Genomic DNA, 24,321 nt, shown 5'->3' on the forward strand with positions numbered 1-24,321 from the left:
CTGCCACAGGTATAGATGTGGTCAGGCCACATGTTCACCAGGTCCCCGGAGGTGGGTTGGGCTCATTAGGTAGATGATCCTAACAGCTTTTTCTACAGGTGGTGAGCTCCTCCTTTCTGTCCTTGGAAGTGTAAGAGGCAGAGTGGGCCCAGCCCTGGGCAGAGGGTCGGATGGTGTCCTCAGGTGTCTTACAGTGTGTTTCTCTTCTCTCTCTGATTAGTGATAAGATGTTTCCAGCTCTAGGATTCGGGGCCCAGTTACCCCCAGACTGGAAGGTGAGTGAAACTGGAGTTAGTTTCCTTTTGGTCGAGATGGGGTTTGTGTGTATGGCCTCTCTGGGATCAGCTCTGGAAAGGTCTTGGGCTGGGGCCCTGTTGCCCTGCCTTCCCTGTGTTCACCCCAGGCCACACTCATTTCTCAAGCCTGATCCTTGGGCAGGCACCGAGGCTGTGACGGGGCAGCACGTTATGTTCTCTGCTCATGAGACCCATGTGGCGTGGGGAAGACAGATAGGATTGCCAGATGTCGCAAATCAAAACACAAGACACCCAGTTAAGTTTGAATTTCAGATAAACAATGTTTATTTTTATGTATTTATTTATTTTTATTTATTTATTTATTTATTTATTTAGAGACAGAGTCTTGCTCTGTTGCCCAGGCTGGAGTGCAGTGGCACAATCTCCACTCACAGCAACCTCTGCCTCCCAGGTTCAAACAATTCTCCTGCCTCAGCCTCCCGAGTAGCTGGGATTACAGGTGCCCACCACCACCCCCAAGCTAACTTTTATATTTTTAGTAGAGTTTTACCATGTTGACCAGGCTGGTCTCAAACTCCTGACCTCAGGTGATCCACCGGCCTCAGCCTCCCAAAGTGCTGGGATTACAGGCCTGAGCCACTGTGCCCAGTGCAGATAAACAATTTTTAAAGTATAAGTATGTCCTGAATATTGCATGGGACATACTTATACTTAAATCATCCATTGTTTATCTGAAATTCAAGGTTTTGTATGGATCTAGGGGTACAAGTATAGTTGTATTACGAGGATGTATTGTGTGAAATATGGACTTTTAGTGTATTCATCACCCAAATAATGTACATTGTACCCAGTAGGTGGCATTTCATCCGTCACCCCTCCACCCTCCCGCTGTGTGGAGTCCTCAGTGTCTGTTATTCCCCTCTGTGTGTCCTGTTCTGTGTGCATCCATTGTTTAGCTCCGTCTTATAAGGGAGAACATGCAGTTTTTTGTTTTCTGTTTCTGAGTCATACTGGGCATCCTGTATTCTATGTGGCAACACTAAAGACAGGCAGTGTCATCGGTGCTAAGGCGGGGGCACCGTAGGCCTGCGGGGAGCCGAGGAGGTAACCCAACCCAGCTTGGGGCCATCAGGCTTCCTGGAGGGGGCAAGCTCTAAGCCAAGAGGGGAAAGGGAAGTAGCAGAGTGACTAGGGGTGGCAGTGGGGCAGGGGGAGCCTTCAGGGCAGAGAACAGCCTGTGTGAAGGGCCACGGGGACCCCTGCAGGGACCACATAGGGGCTCATCAGCAGATTGGCATTTCTAAAGGCCTCTCCTGGTTGCTGAGTGGGGCGTGGCTAGGGCGAGAGTGGGCAGAGTGGAGGGTGGAGAGAAGGGGCAAAGGCAAGGAGACTCAGGGCAGAGGCCAGGACTATCTGTGTGACCAAGTGAGTGTGGGCCGAAGAGGTCACCAAGATTTCCAACTGGGCACTGAGGCGGGGGTGGTGCTGCTTACTGAGATGAGGAACAGGGTGGGTGCTAGGCTCAGCAGGGGAGATGGTAAGGTGGGAGTCCCAGGAGAAAGGTGGATGATGGCTGGGCACAGTGGCTCACACCTATAATCCCAGCACTTTGGGACGCTGAGGCAGACGGATCATTTGAGGTCAGAGAGTTTGAGATCTTCCTGGCCAGCGTGGCGAAACCCTGTCTCTACTAAAAATACAAAAACTAGCCCAGTGTGGTGGCACATGCCTGTAATCCCAGCTACTTGGGAGGCTGAAGCAGGAGAATCACTTGAACTTGGGAGGCAGTGGTTGCAGTGAGCTGAGATCGCGCCACTGCACTCTAGCCTGGGCAACAGAGTGAGACCCTGTCACAAAAAAAAAAAAAAAAAAAAAAAAAAAAAGATAAGTGGATGATGGGTCAATGGGTTTGGGCTCTGGGGAGACAGAGAGAGACCTGGCCACCTGGGCCAGGACCCATGGTGCCACCTCTGGGAGGATGAGATTGCTAGGGAGACAGGTGGAGTGAGAAACAGCCACATGAGGCGAGGTGCAGTGGCTCACACCTGTAATTTCATGCTTTGGGAGGCCAAGGCAGGAGGATTGCTTGAGCCAGGAGTTCAAGACCAGTCTGGGCAACACAGTGAGACCCTAGCTTTACAAAATTTAAAAGTTGGCTGGGTGCAGTGGCTCACGCTTATAATCTTAGCACTTTGGGAGGCTGAGGAGGGCGGATCACAAGGTGAGGAGTTTGAGACCAGCCTGGCCAACATGGTGAAACCCTGTCTCTACTAAAAATACAAAAATTAGCTGGGTGTGGTGGCAGGAGTCTGTAATCCCAGCTACTCGGGAGGCTGAGGCAGGAAGATCCCCGGAGCCTAGTGAGCTGTGAGTGCACTGCACTTCAGCCTGGGTGACAGAGTGAGACTCTGTCTCTAAAAAATTAATTAATTAAATAAAATAAAAAAAGAAACAGCTGCATGAGAGAGCCAGGCAGATGAAGCGGAGACTGAGCCGGGGGGCAGAGCGGGGAGGAAGTGAAGGAGGGAGGGGCAGAAAGCAAACCCATAAGTAGCAGCATTTATTGGGCCCTTGGAATGTTCTAGATACCACTCTGCCTGCTTTACCAGTTTCAACTAATTCTCATCAAAGCCAATGAGGTAGGCCCTGTTATGAACCCATTTTGATCGTTGAGGAAGCCAAGCAGTCGGGGCTCGGGGAGGAGGGAGTGGGGTTGGAGGCTGCCCCTGGGCCTGGTGAGGTAAGGCTGAGAAGAGACCATCTGTTTCACTGACCATGGCTGGGACCATTACGGCAGAGACAAGATGGGGAGGGGAGAAGGGCATGGAGACATCAGCCAGTGTGGCAGTCAGCCAGCGTGGAAGTCACTTGGCTGTGAGGGAGGGGAAGGGGCAGGTCAAGCAGATCTAAAGGCTAAGGAGGAGCCAGGAGAGGCATGGAGGTGAATTGAAGGGGGGGTCCCTGAGGGGTGGTTGTGGGTAGTCCTGGGGCAAGAGGCGGGGGCTCCTCATAGAACCACGGGCACCAGGGGAGGGGTGGTTTGGTGGCTCAGAGATGGAGACGTCAATGAGGGCAGAAGCTGTGATGCTGGGGAGTCGCTGCAGACGGGCAGGGAATGCTGTCCCATTTTACAGGGGAATAAACTGAGGCTTGGAGCCTCAAAATGACTTACCCAAGGCCACGTTCACCAACCGGGCAGATGGACTCTAAAGTTTCTTCTCAGAGTCTGTTGCCTCCCCATGAGAAGCCTGTGGGGTGTGAGCCCAGAGAGCTCCTAAGTCTGCACATGGGTCTCACTCGGCCAGTGCCCCTTCTTGTCTGCCCTGCTGTGCCGCATTGCTGTTTCCAGAATGAATTTTTGCCTCCCGTCCTCTCTGGTCCTCTCTGGGGAGGATGATTTTCACCTAGAATTTCGGGGAGTGGCCCAAGGGCCAGGGCAGGAGAGATGGGTGTCCTGGTTCCCTGTGGTGTGAGGCTACGCCTCAGATGGGACCAAAGCTGGGCCACAGTGATGCCATTTGGGAGGCAGGGCGAGCTGGCGCGGCTGGGCCCAGCACGAGCCCGTTGCTAGGACACCAGCCAGCTTTCAAAGAACTGAATGAGATGTTTTCTTGAGCAAAAGCCTCCTTGTAAATGTCACAGGGCGATGCTGGGGAGGCCGGGGCTTGGCCAGGCTGGAGTGCCCGGCGGTGCCAAGACAGATGCTGCGTCCAGGCTAGGAAAGGACAGATACTGTGTCCCACCTTCCCTTGCCACGGGAGCCGCCAGGCCTGGCTCCTTCTGGCCCCTCACCCGCTCTTGCATTCTGACTCGCCTCACTCCTGCTGCCTGAAGCGCTTTCATTCACTCCCACCTCAGGGCCTTTGCACATGGCTTTCACTCAGCCCGCTGCTCCCTCTCCTGGGCTTCTGCCACTGATTTTCACCTGGAATTTCGGGGAGTGGCCTGCCCTCTGGGAGCCATGCTCACACTCACATGGGGGCCCTTCTTCCTGCCCAGAGCCCTGCCCTCATGGAACTCTGTGACTTGTTTGTGATTGCCTGGGGAAGGCACTGGGTTTCTTTCTGCCTGCATCCCAGCACCTGGCCTGCAGTGTGCGGTGCCATTGTTTGTTGACAGAATGAATTTGGATCCCAGGCCAAATTTGGGACCCCAGGCCTGAGCAGAGGGGTCGGTTCTCTGAGGGTGGGGAGCTAGAAGGAACCAGAAGGAGCACGAGACCAGGCTGCCTGCCTTTGAGACCTCAGTTTCTCCCTGAGGATGGCCCAGATGATCCCAGAGAGAACTCCTGCCCCAGAGAGTGGCTGAGGGGCTCAGGATGCATTTCCCTTTGGAGATGGCATGAGGTCTTGGCCCTTCAACGTGAGCAGAGTTACTCAGATGAGGAACGGGATCTGGGCAGAAGGCACAGTCTGTGCAAAGGTCTGGGAGGAGGGGGAGCATACTCTGCAGATGGGGAAACTGAGGCTCAGAGAGGACAGTCACTCTGAGATCCCTTGGGCTTTCTCCATGCCCCACCCCCTGCCTCTACCTCCTGCCTCAGCCAGGGCCGCAGGGAACTGAGCCTGGAGTAACTCCCTGACCTCAAGGCTGAGCCAGGCCAGCTTGGGTGAACAGGGCCATTGGCTGTCAGAAGGCAACAGGGAGTCCCAGGACAAAGGCCTGTGGCCGGCAGCCGGTCCCCAGGGGCCCCTCATCAGCTTCTGTGTCCTCCAGGAACTTGTCCTGTTTATGACTTTTCTCAGGCAAACCAGGGCAGCCAGTATGGGAGGGGCTGAGCTGCCACTGCTGGTAGCATGGACACTTGTCCCCAGGCCCCACTGTGTGACCTGGGCACTCTCTGGCCCTCTGGGAACCTCACTCTTTCCAGCTATGAAATGGAGTTGCTGGAGGAGGCAACCTCTGGGGCCTCTGGGGCCTCTGGGGCAGATGGACAACCTTCCACAGCCCCCCTGACCTCAAGGCTGGGCCCTCCCCAAATAAAGAGGGGGGAAGAGCGGGAATGAAGAGTGGGGTGCCCGAGAAAGCAAAATATTCCTCCACCCCTATCAGCAGGGGGCTTTCCCACTGTGGTCTCTAAAATCTCCTAAAATCTGATTTTTCGGGAAGACTTTGGCCCAAGGGAGGCCTGTTTCCCTGGCAACCATTTTCTCTCTCAGCCCCTCCATACAAGCCCCCCTCATAATCTCTCTAGAGGCTCAGGAAGTCTCCATGGCAACAGAGACCTCCAGCCCCCAAACCTGGAGCCCAGACTGGGGACAGGGTGAAGGGGGCCCTGGACAGGGACAGGACCCAAGAGGGACACCAGGGGACTGGCTCTGTGCCAGGCGCCTAAAGCAGACAGCAAAGAACAGAAAACCCCATTGCCTGAAACAGGGAGGAGTCCTCCCGCCGCCTCCCCTCCCCCGGGCTGCCAGGGAGGCCAGACTGAACCCCACTGCTGGGTCCCTGCCCTCTCCCCCAGGAGTAAGACCAACTCCCACCCCCAGGGGAGGGAAGGGCAGGGCACTGGGTCTCAGGCCTGTTCGACTGTGTGGCTCTGGTGCCTGGCTTCCCTTTTCTGGGCCTCGGTTTGTTTATTTGTAAAATGGGGACGCTGGATGCAGGAGAGCCTCCCAGTACCCCCATCGTCGTGTCTTGGAGCTGAAGGGTCTGTCTGGGATTGTCTGTGCCCAGACAAAAGCCCTCCTCCTGCAGCTGAGGACCGGGGAGGCGGTCGCTTTGCCCTGGGCACCCCTCCACCCTCCTCATTGAAAATCCCTTGGAGGGGAATGCCTTTGGAGGTTAGTGTGAAATCTGCGGGCAGCCTGACCTCAGTTCGAGTCCCAGCTCTGCCCGCCAGGAAATGTGGGAAAATTCTAGTCCACTCTGTGTCTCAGTTTTGTCATCCATAAGATGAGGTGATAACAGCGGCCCTTCCATTGGGGTGTTGTGAGGAAGGAGTAAGGGGATTCCTGGACAGCACTGAATGTGGATGTGGTACATGGTAGGAAGGGGGCTGAGGGGGATTTGGGGTTGTGGGGCTGCAGGGGAGGGAAGAAAGGAGGGGCTGTCCCCCATCTGAGCTCTGCAGCGTCTCCCGAGGCCCTGGGTTCTGCAGGCACTGCATTCTCACCCACAGCCCTAACGGGGCCAGTTATGAGTCCTTCTGTACCCCGAAGCCATGTAAGCAGCAGCAGCCGGATGTGATGGGTGCAGCAGTGTCCCGGAGTGTCCGGGTCAGCCTCTGATGATCCTCTGCGGCTGGGTGCTGGGCCTGGAGGCAGAGAAGCAGGATGAGTCCCTAGGGAGCCTGTGATAGCCCCATGTGATCCCCTTGCAGCCCCCTTACACTCCCTGATCACCAGGTCAGCTCTGAGCAGGCTGTCAGCTCACCCCCGTTTGGCTATCTGGCACAAGGCAGGCTCCCCTCTAAGCCCCTTTGCTTACTATTAAGGTAGGAAAAGCCTCTGAAGCCCAGAGAAGCGGTGCTCTAATTGTGGAGCCCACATCCAGCAGTAGCAGTGATGAGGGAGCATCCTAGAACCCTGGCCCGCAGGGGAATCCCTGTCCCACCCAGGACTCTTAGAGGACTGACAGGGCATAGGCAGCCCCAGTCCCCAGAAGAGCCCGGGGTGACATGCCAGGGTCTCAGTTTCCTCCACTATGAGGAGAGGGTGGTTGGGCCTCTCTGTGGGTCACACCCAGCAGTGGAGGTGAAAAGCAGATGTGGGGGGTATCAGTGGCCTAGAGGAGGGTAGGGGTGGGGGTTATGAGCTGGTGCTCTCAAAGGGAGCCTTGGCTTGGCAGTAGGTGGCGGCCTGGGTCTGGGTTTGGGGGCAGGAGGCTGCAGCTCAGCATTTTCTCTGCGTTTCAGGTCTCCCATGAGTTTGCCATAAACTTCAACCCCACCAACCCCTTCTGCTCAGGTGAGTGTCAGACCCACCTGCAGCTGCCCTGTGTTTGCTACAGGCCTGGCCAGCTCCCTGGGTGAAGGGAGGGCAGAGGGCAGGTTTTCATTTCTTTCTCCTTTCCCCTCCCCCTTACTGTTGCTCAGAGTGACAGAGCGGGAAGAGCTGCAGTTTGGAGTCAGATAGTCCTGGATTCAAGGCCAGCTGCTGCCCTTCCTAGCTGTGGGACCTTGGAAAGGTCACTGTACCTCTTGGGCCTTTGCCTCCTTACCTGCTCCAGGATAACTATGACAGCTGCTCTTCTCACTTTACTGGGTGGTTCAGTGAGAATTACAGGAAGCCACTGACAGGAAGCCCTGTGTAAACCAGGAGGAGGTGAGGGTGGCACCAGACACACCTGCTTTCACCTCGTTCCCACCCGCCCCCTTGCTGGGAAGGCCAGCCCTGCTCTGGGAGTACTTGGCGGGGGATCGGGGGAGGCAGGGGCTGGGAAGTGAGTGTGGTGTCTGTGTTCGTCCCCACCCCTGGGCCTAAGAGGATTTCTGAGCCTCCTAGGGACAGTTAAGAAACTATTAGAGGCCAGATGCTGTGGCTCACGCCCGTAATCCCAGCACTTTGGGAAGCTGAGGCAGGAGGAGCGCTTGAGCCTAGGAGTTCAAGACCAGCCTGGGCAATAGAGGGAGACCCCATTTCTACAAATTAAAAAAATTACCCAGGCATGGTGGCATATGCCTGTGGTCCCAGCTACTCAGGAGGCTGAGGTGGGAGGAAAGAAAGAGAGAGATGGGGAGGGGAAGGGAGGGTCACACCTGTAATCCCAGCACTTTGGAAGGCCGAGGTGGGTAGATCAGAGGTCAGGAGTTCAAGACCAGCCTGGCCAAGATTGTGAAACCCCGTCTGTACTAAAACTACAAAAATTAGCCAGGCGTGGTGGTTCACACCTGTAATCCCAGCTACTCAGGAGGCTGAGGCGGGAGAATTGCTTGAACCCAGGTGGCAGAGGTTGCAGTGAGCTGAGATCATGTCACTACACTCCAGCCTGGATAACAGAGTGAGAGTCTGTCTCAAAAAAAAAAAAGAAGGAAGGAGAAAAGAGAAAGAAAGGAAAGAGAGAGACAGAGAGAAAGAAAAGGAAAGGAAAGGAAAGGAAAGGAAAAGAAGGGGAAAGGGAAGGGAGAAGGAGGGAGGGAGGGAGGAAGGAAGGAAAGGAGGAAGGGAGGGAGGAGGGGAGGGAGGGAGGAAGAAAGGAAGAAAGAGAGAAAGAAAGAAAAAGGAAGATGGAAGAAGGAAGGGAGGGATGGAGGAAGGGAGGAAGAAAACTCTGAGTGGAGGAGAGGGGATGCAGATGGGTATGGAAGAGGGCTGTTTCTACCATCATGAGACCTTTCAGCCTAGGACTTGGCTTCAACATAGCATCTACCTTCCCTGGGGATCCCCAAAGCTGGGCCAGGCTGTCTGATTTGGGGTAGATCTCCAGAGACATTTTGGTTGGTCAACTTCATCCCTGGCCAGAGGCCTTCTGGGCAGGGCTACAGGGCAGTGTGCTCATAACAGCAGCTATTTACAGAGCGCCTACTCTGTACAGGCACTGTGCAAATGCCTCGATCCCCCAACCCTGAACAGAAGCCATAGCGTGTCCAGAATGGACCTCTACATGGCTTCCCATGGTCTCAAAGCATCACTGCAAGCTTCACCAAGCCTCTTCTCTGGAAAGGCCTGAGAGACCCCCCTCCTGCCAACTGCCAGAGTGTAGATTATGAGTCCCATTGACAGACAAAGACGTAGCCTCAGAAAGATTAAACTACTTGCCCCAGGTCCCACAGCTAAGAAAGGCAGGATTTAGGCTGGACGCGGTGACTCACGCCTGTAATCCCAGCACTTTGGGAGGCCAAAGTGGGCAGATCACCTGAGGTCAGGAGTTTGAGACAAGCCTGGGCAACATAGCGAAACCCTGCCTCTACTAAAAATACAAAAATTAGCCGGGTGTGGTGGCACATGCCTGTAGTCCCAGCTACTCGGGAGGCTGAGGCAGGAGAATTGCTTGAACCTGGGAGGTGGAGGTTGCAGTGAGCCGAGATCCTGTCACTGCACTCCAGCCTGGGTGACAGAGCAAGACTCCATCTCAAAGAAAAGGCAGGATTCAAACTCTTCAGGCCTGTCTGACTTCACATTCAGGGCTCTTGGCTTTTTACCATGCTGGCCCTTCCCTCTGGCAGCTTCCAGTCTCACGAGGCCTATGCTAGCCATGGCAGGGACATTTTGGGTAAGCATGAAATAGATGCTTCATCAGCAGTGAGATGAGAGTGGGTATGGGGTCAGGGAGACCTGGCTGATCCAGACTCTTCTCCCGAGGCAGGTGTGGATGGTATTGCCCAGGCGTACTCAGCTTGCCTGCCCCACATTCGCTTCTACGGTCCTACCAATTTCTCCCCCATCGTCAACCACGTGGCCCGGTTTGCGGCCCAGGCCACACAGCAGCGGACGGCCACGGTGAGTAGGCAGCTGCAAGCCAGGCATGCCAGGAACCACGCACGTCCTCTGGGCTGGGGAGCAGGATATTCTGCCTTCTCTGCTTTAAATCCTAGTGGACACCTCTGGGCCTCGCTTTACCTTCACGTATTGTAAGAGTTGAGTCAAGCTTAACTTGATTGGTCCTGGCTTCCTGGAGCACAGACTGGAGAAAGCAAATCCATTCGTGCTGAGCGGGAAGCAGGGCTGTGATCAACGGGAGATGTCTCCCCAGGGTGAGGTACTGGTTATTCCCACAAGAGTAACAAGATGGAAAACTGGAGGCAGTGATCCCTGAGGCCCTAACGCTGACCCTTCTGAGCCACCTAGTTCCAATCAGAGCTGCCCCTGCCTCACACTGAGGGCTGCTGAACTGTCTAGCCCTGGCCCTACACTCAGCAACAAGCCTAGAGCCTCACTGGCTCGGCCTGAAGCTGCCAAAGTAGCTGCGTGGCATCTGGAATATATGGTAAGCAGCCATCCCAGGCATCTGCAACCCTGGTCTCCCTTCTCTTCTCCCGCCCCCAGCTGCAGGCTGGCTCCCAGGCAGGCCCTACTGGCAGGGTCTGATGCCAGTGATGGGGTCACCAAGGGTCACCTTGCCCACCTCTCCATTTCCACCATGACCTGCCCTTGCCTCTCTCTGCAGTATGAGTTGAGGGGTCTTCTCCCCCTGCCCTAAGGGCAGTTATCTGATGTCCCTTCTGCCTTCTCCTGACCTTGGGGACCTGACTGACCTACATGCCCTTTGCACAGGACTTCTCAGCCCCTGACCCAGCCCTGCTCCTCAGGCTCCAGCGCCGTGACGGGGAATCAGGCACCCAGCCCGGGTGCTGGTCTGGGTTGAGGAGACTTGACTCCAATTTCTTTCTGGCCACTACCTCCTGGGAGACCTCGGCCAGCCCCCGCCCCTTTCTTATCTTCCATCTCCATTTAAAGAAGAGGGTTGCTGAAGTCACTTCTAGAGTGTTCATTTCACTAGACTCTAAAATATCCCAAATTCACCCACTTCCCTATGGCCACAGGTCTCTCACTGGACCCTGCAGCTGCCCTCACCACTCCTCACACCACCAGCCCACAAGCTACCATTTGTTTCACCCACTGGAGGGGCAGATCCAGCCGCTGCCCTGCCAAAAACCCTTTGCCATCAGATTGGATCCCCTGAGGCCAGCCTCTGCCTTCCTTACTGACCCGCTCACTGACTGCATAGCCCTTTCCTTCTCTTAGGATGATTCTGCCACCTAACCTCCTCTGTGTTCCTCGAGCACTCCCAGCTGTTCCCCCGCAGGTCCTTCCTGGACTCTGCAAGGCCCTCCCTCAGGCCCTCCTCCCCCAGGCAGCCTTCGCTGACCACCTATGTGAAGCAGATCTCTTGCCTTCTCTGCCTGTTCCTGGCTGACCCTGATGATGGTCGGCAACGTCTAGTTCACATCCTTCTGTCCGCGCCTGGTCCAGCGCCTGGGCTTGCAGGCTCATCGTGCTCTGTGAATGGATGAAGTCAGCACTGGCTGAGGGATGTGAGCTGTACAAGCTTAGTCAGAGCCTCCTCCCCTAGGGAAAGGGACCTGGTCCCATGCCTAAGGGGACCAATGGGACCAGCCAGGGGAGGGAGGCACCTGGTCACCAGGGAGGTGGCAGTTGACTTCTGGGAGGTGGTGGGAAAGATAGTGCAACTACACAGTGGGTTCACCTTGCCCGCTGCCTGGAAAGAATGATTTATCAAGACGGGAACTGCAATGGAGAAAGAGTAATTCACACAGAGCCGGTTGTGCAGGAGACCGGACTTTTATTATTACTCAAATCAGTCTCCCTGAGCATTTGGGGATCAGAGTTTTTAAAGATAATTTGGCGAGTAGAAGCTTGGAAAGTGGGGAGTGCTGATTGGTCAGGCTGGAGATGGAATCATAGGGGGTTGAAGTGAGTTTTTCTTGCTGTCTTCTGTTCCTGGGTATGATGGCAGAACTGATTGAGCCAGATTACCAGTCTGGGTGGTGTCAGCTGATCCGTGGAGTGCAGGGTCTGCAAAATATCTCAAGCACTATCTTAGGTTTCACAACAGTGACATCCCCAATTTGGGGAGGTTCAGACTCTTGGAGCCAGAGGCTGCATGACTTCTAAACTGTAATTTCCAATCTGTAGCTGATTTGTTAGTCCTGCAAAGACATACTGGACCCCAGGCAAGAAGAGGGTCTTTTTGGGAATGGGCTGTTATCAGTTTGTTTCAGAGTCAAACCATGAACTGAATCCCTTCCCAAAGTTAGTTTGGCCTACACCCAGGAATAAACAAGGACAGTTGAAGGGTTAGAAGCAAGATGGAGTCAGTTAGGTCTGATTTCTTTCGCTGTCATAATTTCCTCAGTTATGATTTTGCAAAGGTGGTTTCAATAGAAGCAGGGAGGGGCAGAGCCTGTTCTGATGGTTCAGGAGGCAGCAGAGGATCTGTGGGAAAAATGGGTACCCTGGAGTGGCAGGTGCCAGGGTTTGAATCCTGCCGCTGTCCCTTCCTCACTGTGACTTGGGCAAGTCACGTCACCTTAGTTTCCTCATTTGTACAGTGGGAAAACTAATAGGATCAATCAGGAGGAGGTAGTATTAGGATTAAATAAGATCACTCAGCACCTGGCACCCAAAAAGACCTGAAGGACAGAGAAGGACAGGCCAGCAAAGCGCTCAGGGAAGAGTGGCCGGGGTAGAGGGAACAGGAAGCGCAGGACGTGGAGGCAGCACCCAGCCAGAAGGGCATCTCCAGGACGTGGAGGCAGCACCCGGCCAGAAGGAGCTCAGAGTGCCAGAAGGAGCGTCCCGGCCCTGACCCTGGCAACCCGGAGCCTGGGGCGTGTTTCTTCTTATGGAATGGAATGTTTCCTGCTCTAAACCCATTTCCTCTTTTTGTTTTTTGAGACAGAGTTTCGCTCTTGTTGCCCAGGCTGGAGTGCAATGGTGCGATCTCGGGTCACTGCAACCTCCGCCTCCTGGGTTCAAGCGATTCTCCTGCCTCAGCATCCTGAGTAGCTGGGATTACAGGTGCCCACCACCACGCCCGGTTAATTTTTTGTATTTTTAGTAGAGATAGGGTTCCACCATGTTGGCCAGGTCTGTCTCGAACCCCTGTTCTCAGGTGATCCGCCCACCTCAGCCTCCCAAAGTGCTAGGATTACAGGTGTGAGCCACTGCACCCAGACCCATTTCCTCTTATGAAATGGGCGTAGTAAACCCCCAGTGTGCTGTGAGGACCTGGGTGCAGGCTTAATGGGCAGTAAACTGGGAAAGGCCTGGGAGGGATTTTTTTTTTTTGAGACAAAGTCTCATTCTGTTGCCCAGGCTGAAGTGCAGTGGCACAGTCTCAGCTCACTGCAATCTTCACCTCCTGGGTTCAAGCAATTCTCCTGACTCAACCTCCTGAGGAGCTGGGATTACAAACACCTGCCACCATGCTGGGCTAATTTTTGTATTTTTAGTAGAGACAGAGTTTCACCATGTTGGCCACGCTGGTCTTGAACTCGTGACCTCAACTGATCCGCCCACCTCAGCCTCCCAAAGCGCTGGGATTACAGACGTAAGCCATGGCACCCGGCCGGGAATTTTTTTTTTTTTTTTTTTTTTTTTTTTTTTAAATTCCTGGGTTTGCTGGGCTAGAACTGGCTAGAGAGGGCACAGCAAGAGGCAGGCTTCAGCTTGCACTCCCTCCTGTTCGCGTGCCAGGCCATTGTCCCACCCAGTCTTGTCCGCCCTGAGCAGGCTTTCAAAGGGATAGAAAAAGAAAGTCTTGCATGTTTGTTTAAGGGGAAAAATGTGGGGCAGGGAGCGGGCGTGCAGCCCAGTGTTAGCGCCAGGGCCCTTTCACAGCTGCACCTGCAGAGCTGGGGCAGGACTGGGCAGGAACCAGGGTCCTGGGGAGAGGTGGGTCTGTGTCTGCTGGACCCAGGTCTGAGGGGGTTTGGGCCCCAGGAAAGGCCAGGAAGGGCATTTGTGTGTTCTGGGGAGCAGCTGCAGAGAGCTCCCCAGAGGGAAGAAGCAGAAGGACTTGAGGCCCAAGCACCTGGTGCTAGTCCTCTGGACATCCCAGCCACTTTTACTGCGACTTGGTCCTCCCGGCCTGGGGGAGGCAGCCACCTCCTGGCTCCCTTCTGCTGGAAAAGCTCTGTCACTCACCCAGGCTGTGTGACCTCAGGGGATGTCTGAGCATCTCTAACCTGCAGGAGTGGGGCCAAGGGGCCTCTTATCAGGCCCTCCCACTCTGATGTCCAAGAACAGATAAGGCCATTCTCTACCTCCTGCCTTACCTTATCCCCTTGGCCTCAGGGTACACCAGTGGAGGGGAGGTGGGGCTGCCTGGTGGTTCAGCCTCAAGCTCTGGGAGGTTCAAATCCCAGCTCCCCCACTTTCTGACTTCGTGGGACCCAGAGCAGGTAGCTTAAACTCTGTGAATTCTGTGAACTTGTTTCCTCATCTGTGCGACGAGGATAATGGAAACAGTCCCTGCCTTCTAGAACTAGACAGGCATAGAAATTGCTCAGCATAGTGCTTGGCACACATCAAGTGCTTCCCTGCTGGCCGAATCTTTTGGGGACACCTCTTGAGCTAGCATTCAGTGATGCCAAGCACAATTAGTCCCAAAGCAAAAGGAAGTCATTTATGAATTATCCGCTGATGCTTTTGTCAGCCGTTTTTTAGTTTGGGGAAGAATATTTGGTGTGGCTTCATCCTCCCCATCCCCAGACATATGTGCACCGATGCACACCCACGTACAGGAAATTGAGAGCAGGTGGTGGAAGCCTCTCTCTAGGCAGGGCTGCACTCTCCCATTCATTCACTCAACACATCTTTACCGAGCGACTTCTGCGTAGCACTGGGGAGGGAGACCATGATGAGTGAGACAGGGCCTCTGCCCTCCCAGAGCCTGCAGTCTAGTGAGGAGCCCTAGGCCAGGAGCAGGAGTCAGGGGGACTAAGCCTGAGGCGATGGGAGCACGGGCTCACAGAGGTGGCATCCGACCCAGATGGAGGGCTCAGGAAAGGCTTCTTGGGAAAGTGACATGTGAGCTGAAACTTGGAGGATGCTTGAGTTAGCCTCATAAAGGATGTGTGTGCGTGGAGTGTCTCAGGCGGAGGGAACGGCACGTGCCGAGGCCTGGAGGTTTGGTGTGTGGGTGTATCGGAAGGAAGGAATGTGTTGAAAGAGGAGGAGGTGGGGTGGGGTGAGGCTGAAAGGTAGGCCAGCTCCTGCGGGGCCTCGGAAGCCATTGAGGAACCTGGGTTTTCTCTGGAGGGCGGTGGGGAGCCACTGGAAGGTCTTATGCAGGTTTGAATGGGCCTTGGGGGGACTCCTATCTCAGGCCTTCATCTTTCCCTCTGCCTTGGCCCCTGAGACCTGGGCCTTGCTATTCATGGCCCATTCCTGGTTGGTCACCCAGGTGTCTGGTGTCCCAGTGGAGGGGGAGCTGGGAAGCACCCAGCCAGCTCCCTGGGAATTCCACCCACTCCCCTCGCAGGGTCCTCAGCTGCCAACTTCCCTGAAATGAGCTAGGGAGTACGTGCAGCTTCCCTAGACTCTGCCTGGAACTGTTGTGGTCAAGTCAATTTCTTATAAATCAAATCACACGTTAAATGCATTAGGGGAAGCAGTTGTTTACAGCCCTAGAAACCTGAAGAACCTCGGGGTAAAGGCAAGAGTTGCTTCATCCTTGTTGGGAGTTGGGTTTTTGGATTCAATCTGACAGTGATGGGCTGTTTCTGGAGGTGGGAATGCTGAGGACAGGGTGAACCAGGACCATCTGCAGGGACAACAGAGCCTGCAGAGCCTCTTCCAACCCCTTGCACCCGATTCCACCCTCCCTTCTCTCCATCTACAGCCCCTTCCCCTTTGATCTGTCCTGGGGGTAGGGCTGTGTAATAGACGTTTGAGGCTCCTGAACAACTCTGGCTTTGTCCAGGCTGGGCGAGAAGCCGGGGACTTGTCAGCTGCACTTCCACTGCCGAGGTCTGGCTGCTGACCTCAGGCGCAGCTGGGCACTCGCTGAGGCCAAGCCCCTGGGTGTGGGCATGGTGGCTGGTTGATTGGCACACAGGGGTGCAGGTTAAAGTCCAGTACCAGGGCTCTGGGCCCCACCCTGGGCTGCTATCCTGGATATTCAGGCCCTCAGACACTGGCATGCTGGGTGGGAGGAAAGCTTTTCCCTGCCAGGCCCCTCTGTTGGAGACAATGACAGGCCACTGGTGCCAGTGGGCGGTGGAGGAGGACATCATGTAAAGAGCCCCAGCTTCGGAGTCAGCCAGGCTGGGTTCAATCTGGACTGTGCCAGTTCCCAGCTGTGAGGCCTCAACAAGTTACATCACCTCTCTGAGCTCCACTCCTCTAGAATGGGAGTCAGCTTGAGGGTGACAGGCAGGGTCTGTGTAGTGCTGTCACTGTGTGGTATCACCTCCTCTGGCCACTGGTGCCCATAGTCCTGCAGGAACCTGGCCCTGTCTGCCCCCAGGCTCCCCAGGGAGGAGGGCTGCCAGCTAAGAGGTAGGCCCAGGCCTGAGCCCCACACATCTCCTAGGCATGGGGCTGATAGAAACGAGGGAGCCAGGAGGGCCACGTGTGGAGGGAGTAGGCACTGCCTGCCTGAACTGGAACAGGCATGGAGACAGATCCCACCCACTGAAAGGTGGCACCCATTAGACCAACGCCAAGCATTCTTTTCTTTCTTCATTGCCCGGCCTCTTCGTGTCTTTCTACCTGTCTGCTTAGGTGTCCCAGAAATATTGCCCTGGACTGTTTCTGGTGGTATTGAGGTGGGGTTGGAGGGCCGCCTAAGGGAAGGGGCCCAGGAACAATGGTGGGCTGTCAAGGGTAGGGTCTGGATGGGCTTCTGAGGCCCCTCACAGCCAGAGATGGGGGGCTGGCAACAGCAGCCCTCCACTGTGGGATTCAGGCTGCCATCTCCATGGCAACAGGTATCCCCAGCCAAGGGATTGGTCTCTTAAAGGCACAGTGCTGGAGCTAGACCACTGCTGCCTGGAGCTGGGGGTGAGGGTAGTGGGGTCCGTGTCTCCACACAGCTCACCCTGCTCCTTCCCTCCACAGTTGTACTTGGGGGGCAGAGAGGGACAAGGCACCCTGGAAGGCTGAGCTTGTAGCCTCTGCAACCTCCCGAGGGAAGAAGTGGCTTTGCTGGATATGAAGGTGGCCAAGGGCTGACCTGGGGTCCAGCTTGGTTCCACCCTCCTTAGCTCCATGACCTTGACTAGTCTAGGCCCCACTTTCCTCTTCTGGAAGACTAAAGCCCCAAACAGAGAATATGAAGACCACAAGAGCTGATCTGTTGATGTTAGGGATGGGGGAAACTGAGCTTCCCCTAAAGGGGTCAGCGGGTACTAAGGACAGAGCTGAGCTGAAAATAAGTTCTTGGCTGGGCGCAGTGGCTCACGTCTGTAATCCCAGCACTTTGGGAAGCCAAGGCGGGTGGATCCTCACCTGAGGTCAGGAATTTGAGACCAGCCTGGCCATCGTGGTGAAACCCCAGCTCTACTGAAAATACAAAAATTAGCCGGGCATGGTGGCGGGTGCCTGTAATCCCAGCTACTTGGGAGGTTGAGGCAGGAGAATCGCTTGAACCCAGGAGGTGGAGGCTGCAGTGAGCCCAGGTTGTGCCACTGTGGGAGACAGAGCGAGACTTAGTCTAAAAAAAAAAAAAAAAAAAAAAAAGAGTTCTTGGCCAATTTGGAATCCTGGGCCCTCACCCTCAGATGGTCCAATGAGCCTTCCTGCACTTCACTCAGGCACACCCCGGCCCCACTTCACAGTTTGTATTTTATGTATCTCCCACACTAATTATTCAATTTTTAAAATTTAATTTATAAAGAAACTCTATATCCCAGTGTAAATGAAAAAAGCAGTATCAGTTGCCATAAATAGAGAGTAACAAAAATAAACACAACAAGCTGTACAATGGTATTAAAGTCTAGCTGGAGACTATTGTCTCCTCAAGCTCTGGGCTTCCTGCCTTCCCTTTCCGTTGATAAGGAAGCTTAGCAAATGTTAGAGAGACGTGAAAGACACAGTAGTACCAAACCAAGACTTGCTCCTGGGTGCAGTTCATAGAATTGAAAGGCCACTGCAAACCAGTCTTCTTCCGGGGTGACTTGATGACTTGATGGTGCTCAGTGCTGTGTTTGGGATGTGACCCAAATCCACGTATTTGTCAGCAGAGTCCCACACTCCTGGAAGCCCTGGCCCAGACGACCTGCTTTAGCTCTTGCAAGGTGTCTCAGATTGCCGTGTTGAGTAAGGAATGGAGGGGGTCACAGGTGCCCATGCCCAGGTGCAGCAGAGAGGGGGAGACCGGTCCCAGAGCAGCCCGTCAGCCAGATGAGTCCTCCTGCACCAGCCGTGGGCCTGTCGGGAATGCAGCTGACTGGGCCACTGCCACGTCAGGCACATTATCTGCAACAACTCCCACTTTGTAGATGAAGAAACTGAGGCACTACAAGTCAAGTCAGTTGCCTAGAGTCCCACAGTGTAGCAACCGGCAAGGCCAGGCCCAGAGTCCAGGGCTCCCAGAGGCCCCAAGGGGAGTCTAAGATAACACAGGGCAGGAGGGGAGAGCAGTTTGTACTTCCTGCTGTGACCAGGTCAGAGTTTAGAGCATGAGAGGCCTGCAGGGGTGGGGTGCTGAGAGCAGGTTGCATAGCTAGTTGTCTGGGACTTGGCTGCAGCTGGGTAAGATGCACTGCCTTCCTCCAGGACTCAGAGGGTTTGGGATGAAGGAGGGAGGGAGAAGGGGTGCCAGGGCCTCGGCCTTGCTGAGTGCCCCGTTGGCCCCCTCCCTGCAGCAGTACTTCATTCTCCTCATCATCACGGATGGGGTCATCAGTGACATGGAGGAGACGCGGCATGCCGTGGTGCAGGCTTCCAAGCTGCCCATGTCCATCATCATCGTGGGCGTGGGCAATGCGGACTTCGCTGCCATGGAGTTCCTGGATGGGGACAGCCGCATGCTGCGCTCCCACACGGGGGAGGAGGCAGCCCGCGATATTGTGCAGTTTGTTCCCTTTCGAGAGTTCCGCAACGTGAGTGTGGGCCTGGGCTGGGAGGGGGTGGTTACAGGATCCCAGCCACCATAGCTCATAATCAAGCTTGAGAGTCTTGGGGTTGTCTGGCCCAATCCTAGACTTCTCCACTCCATTGACTATGCTCTTCTGAGGGCCTGCTGTGTGCCAGGCACCGTGCCAGGCCTTGCCCCGGTGGTGGCCGTTGTGATAGTGTGAGCACTTGCTTCCACAAACTGATGGAACATGGAGCCGTGGGCATCTAGCCTGAGGCTCTGGGGCAGGGCTTCCTGGAAGACCTGCCCTCTAGTGGGGTCTGATGAGAGGCTGGGGCTATCCATGTGGTGTAAAGTGCAGGAGGAGAGAGGGGTTTTCCTGATCATCACACCCCAGCAAGCCCCCTCATTTTGCAGACGGAAAACAAGGCCTCCCAGTCATCTTAGGTTGACCTCCTCTCCCTAAAACCCTCTGTCTGGGAGAATGGTGTCCCCAGCCTTGTTCCTGGAAGTGGCTCTGGCTTTATTTGCAGGTGATCCCAGGTCTGCCCACAAGAAGGCCGGGGTTGTCTTCCTGATCACTGCCCTAGCAGCAGGGTACATGAGGAGTCCCATAGGGGAGCAGTCTCTCCACTGTACTGCTGTACTGTAATGCCACCCCCGTACTGCTGGCTGGGGGCTTAACCCAGCCTCACCAAGAACTGCCCACGCTGGTTTGCACCCAGTGGCCCTCACCTCTCTGCCCAGCATCCTGTGGGGTGGCCTGCTCCTTCCTCTGGAGCATTCGCTTCCTAAGGACAAACGCTGGGCATGGGTCACCCCTTCATGCACAGGTCGGTGACCAAGTACCTCCATGTGCCTGGCCTGTGGCTGGCCATTCACTAGTGAACCAGACTGTCAGGCCCATTCATTCCCACCAAGAAGGTGCTCAGGAGATGTTTGCCAGACACATAGGTACTTCCTGCAGACGGAGTCATCCTAACCCGTTACTCCCAAGCATCTCAAGTGCTCCAGATAACACTTACACCTAACCTAAAGGAAGGCACTGCAATCAGGGGGAATTTCAGGCCTGGGCTGAGATGAGGGACGCCACTTGCAGACAGCCCTGGCCCGCAGCCCTAATTTTGTCCTCAATGGACACCTGCTGTAGCAGCCCTCTGGGCATAGTGCCGCTCACAACTTCCGGTCATTAATCCTTATTCTCTCTTTCCAACCCCACCCTCCTCCACCCTGCAGGCAGCAAAAGAGACCTTGGCCAAAGCTGTGCTGGCGGAGCTGCCCCAACAAGTTGTGCAGTATTTCAAGCATAAAAACCTGCCCCCCACCAACTCGGAGCCCGCCTGAGCTCCAATGCCCAGCAGCAGCATGTCAGCTGAGCCTCCTGCCCTCCCCCAGGAGCATGCACGCTCACCCTGCTTCCTTGTGGGTGGCCTTTTTTTACCGATCCACATTTTTATTTTTTACAACCGGACCTCCACCCCCAACTTCCTCCAGCCCAGCTGGGCTTCCTTTGTTGGAGTCAACTGTTGATGCTTCCAGGCCAAACTGGCTTCCTCTCCTCCTCTCCCCACCTTTGCCATTCTTAAGTATTGAATGTACTTTGTATAATTTTAGTGGAATTGTTATTGAGAATAAAATTTTTACAATCATAACTGGCTTTTTCCAAGTAACTAGCTGCAGACTCTGATGAAAGAAACGTGTCCTTGGTGCATATGTGTCGTAGCCTGCACCTAATTAATTCCTGCTGTTTTTTTAATACTGTGACTGTGTTCTATTTGTTATATACTCAGGGTAATAAACGAGTTTAAGATGTCCATGCGTCAGCTCCTTCCTCAGCAGGGACCTGACGGGCTCACTGATCTGAGAAAGGAAACGGAAAATGAAAATCCACTCCACAAGTCTAATAAGTTGGTGTAGTCACTTCTGCATGGGGACATGCATTCCAGATGATAACCTGTTAAATCACTGCCAGTTAACAGTGATAACCTGTTAAACTGGCGCAGAACCTGGCACACTGTACAAACTCAATAAATATTCGTGGATGAATAGAATGAATGTGCAGGCCCATAGCAGTTTCTGACATATCCCTACCCCACAACTGGACAGCAGTCCCAGCCACCCATCTGCTCCTCCTTGGGTCTGCCGGGTGTTTGGGTCGGCCACCTAGAGGTCTGTGAAAGCCTCTCTGGCCTCAGGACCCAAATGGGGCTGCTTCTGACCCTGCTGTTTCTTCCACATCCCCCTCTCTAGGCTCAGGCCCAGTTTCATGAAACCAGCCAGAGGACCCCTCTCTGAAAGTTCAGCCCCCCTCCCAGGTCCCTCCTTTATTCCACATAACACCTCTTTCTCCTTTAGCCACCTGACTCCCGCTTGGACCTCCAGAAAGCCCCTTGGACACGGGCTTCCGTGTAACCAGTAACAGCTAACCCTCCTATTAAGCACTGTTTCCAGCTCTGTGTTCAATGTTTTGCAGGCATTTTTTCTTTTTTGAGACAGGGTCTCACTCTGTGCCACCCAGGCTGGAGTGCAGTGGTGTGATCTCGGCTCACTGCATCCTCAACCTTGTGGGCTCAAGCAGTCCTCCCACCTCAGCCTCATGAGTAGCTGGAACACAGGCATGCACCACCACACCCAGCTAATTTTTGTAGACACGGAGTTTTGCCATGTTGCCCAGGCTGCAAGCACTATCTTGGTGAACCCTTCCACTAACTCCTGACGGTGACCATTTCAGAGACGAGGAGACAAGCAGAGAAGTGAATCAAGTCTACTAGAGGCAGAGCCAGGCCTCATACCCAAGAATGGCTGCCTCATGGCCCACACTTGCTTCACTGCATTGAATGCCTTCCCTTGGCTCTGGATGGGGTTCTTCTGCTCAAGCTGCTAATGAATTTGTCACTCTGTGCCACTGAAATTGGAAAGTCATTTGTCCCCATCTATTCTTCTGGCCAGTAATTCTTAATAGGGCCTGCTAGGATTGGGCACCACAGCAGGTAGATTCCCACCTCTTAGTGCCTGGTAAGCTCCAGCCAGAGTTTTTCTGGTGGGAGCAAGTAAGGGATACCTTCATCCTAGGCTTCTGGTGCCCCTGCTGATTCTGTGGACACCAAGAGTCAGCTGAAGGATCTGTTAGGGACACTTCTCTCAAGAGGGCTGCAGGACTGCAGAGCTCTGATTTGCAGACTCCTTCGGAAAACCACAGTGCACTGGCCCCCAGGCCAGCAGCATGGGTGGAATCCCACTCCTCCCTTACATCTTCCCGTGGGAGTGGCTTACGAGCTTGGTGAAACTAGGGAGACTGCCATCCACTGGGCCACGTGAAGGCGAAGCCCTGGCCTTGCAGTTGGGGGTCTGTCCCACATGCTCCCACTCTCAGATCACTTCCTCAGGTGTGGTGGCCGCGGTCCCCACACCCAGGCTTCACGTGCGGGCAGATCCAGCCATCTCTGCTCTCTGTCTGCCCCTTCTCTGCCTAACAGTGGGTGGGTAAGTCAAGCAGGCCCTTTACTCCTGGCTGGCTTCAGTTCACAAACTTGTCTAAACTCTTGACAAGGCCAATCAAATCACTTTTTATTTTTTTATTTTTGAGACAGAGTCTCACTCTGTCACCCAGGCTGGAGTGCAGTGGCACAATCTCAGCTCACTGCAGCCTCCGCCTCCTGGGTTCAAGTGATTCTCCTGCCTCAGCCCCCCAAGTGGTTGGGACAACAGGCGCACGCCATCTTGCCCGACTAATTTTTGTATTTTTAGTAGAGATAGAGTTTCACCATGTTGGTCAGGCTGTTCTCGAACTCCTGACCTCAAGTGATCAGCCTGCTTCGGCCTCCCAAAGTGCTAGGATTACAGACATGAGCCACGGCGCCTGGCTCCAAATCACTTTTGTAAAAATCCAAGCTTTGGTGCTGCTACTTGGTTCTTGCACATGGATAGCAGGCTGAAAAGTGAACTTGGAAATCCAGCCAGAAAGACTCCTTTACCCTTGAATCCCCTCCACGGAGGCCTGGGCACTGGCATTTGTTTAGAAGTTTCACTGAAACCACAGAAAGCCAGACTTAAAAGGCTCAAATGAAAATTCTGGTTCTGTCACTTAGCTATGCAACCTCAGACAAGCCATTGAGCTCCTAGGAATTCTGATTTCCTGTAAAATATAGAGAAGGGCTGCTTCACAGGACTTTTTTCCCCGAGAATGAAAGACACTAGAGTCCACAAAAATAACGCACAAATGCCCCTAAGACCCTGGCACATACATAGCAAGCTCTCAGTATACACTGAATGAAAGACACCAATACAAGCAATGATGTACATGACTATTACTAAAATAGTAATGGAAGACCAGCTTGCAGTATAAAGCACAGGTGAATGGCTGTCCCTCAGTGTTTTTCTGCCTCTCCCCTCTGCAAAGCTCTGATGCTGGGGCCACGTTCTGCCGTTACCACTGTGAGGCTCCCTCTCTCTCCGAACCACTGCTCCAGCAGGTAAGGGAGCAAAATGTCAGCCCTTGCCAGTGGCAGTAAAGCACAAATGTGTGAGTGGTTTCTGTGTTCAACCTGTGACTACAAGTGTTGCCAAGATCCTAGCCTCCCACTGAGCAGAACTTGCATTCCATCCTGTGACGCCTAAGTGGGTTGGGCATGCCAGAAAACCAAGAAAATACCCAAGTCCAGATAGTCTGCACTGCCATGGAGCTGTTTTTCTGGAGGGGCCTAAGATGACAGCTGAGCCATATACCCACGGTTAGGACAACCGCGCCAAGGAACCGGGTGTGCCTAAGCAATTAACATTTAGCCAAAAGGGAAGCATACAACAAAAGCTGGTGGTTGGAGCTTTGACGACCAGATCTGACCCTTCACCCATGCCAGTGTTCTAGCTGCAACTGAGGAATGCCAGTGGAATGGATAAACCTGCATAAATCACCACTAATGGAAGCTCTGGCTACGCCACCCAGAAAAAAGGGAGGGCTGATGGTAACAGCACTGAGGGTAGCCACCATTTACTAAACACTGTGTGTGATACCGCACACCTAGCACCTAATCTAGGTTATCTCTATCTCCCTAGGAAATTGGTGGTGTTATTCCTATTTACCAAGGAGGAAAGTGAGGTCCAGAGAGGTCACACTAACCTTGCCCAAGTGACACAGCTAGTCACAGCTGGCTCCCAACTCACAACCACTATGGTGGAACTAGGCTGAGTTCCCAGAGAGGAGCAGCAGAAACAGTGGGGAAGGGCTTAGGCAAATGAAGCTCCTCTCTTGGGTGGGAAGGAGGAAGCCAGACGGGAAGAACTCAGGAGCTAGAGTGAAAGAAATGAGGATGCCTGGCACTAAGTCACCCGACTTAGGGCCTCCTGACTCCCAGTCTAGAATGATTCTGAAAAAAGCTGAAGCCACCCCCGGCCCCACCCCTCTGGATTTGGGGAGCCAGAGCTCAGTCTCTTGCATCCTTAGATTCAGGGAAGATATACACAAGTAGGTAGCCAGCCACCTTTTTGGGTCTAGTCATATCAGCTTCCCTGGTTTTTAGATGGAAAAATAGATGCTTTGCTATATCACACTCACTTTTTCCACCCAGGTGGGTGACACAAGCTAGATAATCCTCCCCATATAGAGGTGGCAGTAGGATTCCTATTAGCTTTCTCCCTC

At 54.2% G+C, this 24,321-nt stretch overlaps 1 protein-coding gene across 3 annotated transcripts in view; it reads left to right on the forward strand.

Moving 5' to 3' along the window:
• CPNE2 (copine 2) overlaps nt 1–20,338 on the forward strand; it is a 55,781-nt gene extending 35,443 nt beyond the window's left edge. For 2 of the 3 annotated variants that reach the window (XM_054454979.2, XM_054454981.2), the window contains 5 exons: nt 221–275; nt 7,114–7,165; nt 9,504–9,637; nt 18,475–18,711; nt 19,923–20,338. In XM_054454979.2, the coding sequence (XP_054310954.1) occupies nt 221–275; nt 7,114–7,165; nt 9,504–9,637; nt 18,475–18,711; nt 19,923–20,030 (586 nt within the window). In that variant the 3' untranslated portion in view covers nt 20,031–20,338. The remainder of the gene's footprint in view (nt 1–220; nt 276–7,113; nt 7,166–9,503; nt 9,638–18,474; nt 18,712–19,922) is intronic. The other variant, XM_054454980.2, reaches the window with a different exon arrangement.
• The last annotated feature ends 3,983 nt before the right edge of the window (nt 20,339–24,321 follow it).

Source organism: Pongo pygmaeus, chromosome 18 (genome assembly GCF_028885625.2).
Source record: "Pongo pygmaeus isolate AG05252 chromosome 18, NHGRI_mPonPyg2-v2.0_pri, whole genome shotgun sequence".
In the NCBI taxonomy this organism is placed as follows: domain Eukaryota; kingdom Metazoa; phylum Chordata; class Mammalia; order Primates; family Hominidae; genus Pongo; species Pongo pygmaeus.